Below are 888 nucleotides of genomic sequence, written 5' to 3' on the forward strand. Positions count from 1 at the left end.
GGTCCCGCATAGGCCAGTTTGTCGAATTAGTTTGTCACAGCTAAACTATTATATAATATTGGCGGACGGATAGGGCAAACTACGAGACCTAATGTCAGGTGAGGGCACTTCCCGCAAACCGCCGCCGCCGCCACCGCCGCCGCCGCCACCGCCACCTCCGAATACAGCGGAACTGGACGCGCCGCTCCACAACATCGGCTTCCAGATCGACGTTCTCTCGGCGTTGGAGGTCAATGGCTACCTACGCGTCACCGACACTTGCTGCCAGGTCAGCATAACTCATCTTCTCTCTCTCTGTCTCTCTCTCTCTCTCTCTCTCTTTGTAGAAATTGATTAACCGTGGCGGAGCAGCAGCCGTTCAAGAGGCTACACGGCGGCGTATCGGCTTTGATCGCGGAGGCACTGGCGAGCATGGGGGCACAAGTGGCCTCCGGATTCCGGCGGGTGGCCGGCGTCCATCTCAGCATCAACCATCACCGGAGCGCCGTCGTCGGTGATCTCGTGTTTGCACGTGGGACTCCCATCGAGGCTAGCAAGGCCCTCCAGGTCTGTTCCCTTTGATGCCATGATATGCAGGGCGGAACCAGAAAGAGCTCAGGATGCTCGCCCTGATTTTTAAAATAAATATTTTAAATATCTTATCCATCTTTAATAAATACAGCTAGGGGTGCAACCGAGTCAAGCCAGCTCGCGAGCCGGCTCAGACTCGAGTCGAGCTTATAGAGTTCGACGGCTAATTGAGCTCGAGCTAGAACACTTGGATGCTTGAGTCGATAGCTCGTTGAGAGTGGGTCGCGGTAGCGGGCTTCATTGTGAGAGCGGGAGCAGGCATTACCGCGAGAGCGGGTCACGACAGGGTTTTGCCTTCGTCGTGAGAGCGGGTCGCGG

At 56.2% G+C, this 888-nt stretch overlaps 1 protein-coding gene across 1 annotated transcript; it reads left to right on the forward strand.

Moving 5' to 3' along the window:
• Nucleotides 1–76: 76 nt before the first annotated feature.
• LOC110096732 (1,4-dihydroxy-2-naphthoyl-CoA thioesterase 1) lies at nucleotides 77–546 on the forward strand (the record flags this gene model as incomplete). The annotated part of the gene is given in 2 exon segments (XM_020822794.2): nucleotides 77–268; nucleotides 355–546. Coding segments are annotated over 2 exon segments (369 nt in total), but the record flags the coding sequence as incomplete, so codon positions are not given.
• Between the last annotated feature and the right edge of the window lie 342 nt (nucleotides 547–888).

The sequence above is a fragment of the Dendrobium catenatum genome, unplaced genomic scaffold, assembly GCF_001605985.2.
Source record: "Dendrobium catenatum unplaced genomic scaffold, ASM160598v2 original_scaffold_55258, whole genome shotgun sequence".
NCBI classification, from domain to species: Eukaryota; Viridiplantae; Streptophyta; class Magnoliopsida; order Asparagales; family Orchidaceae; genus Dendrobium; species Dendrobium catenatum.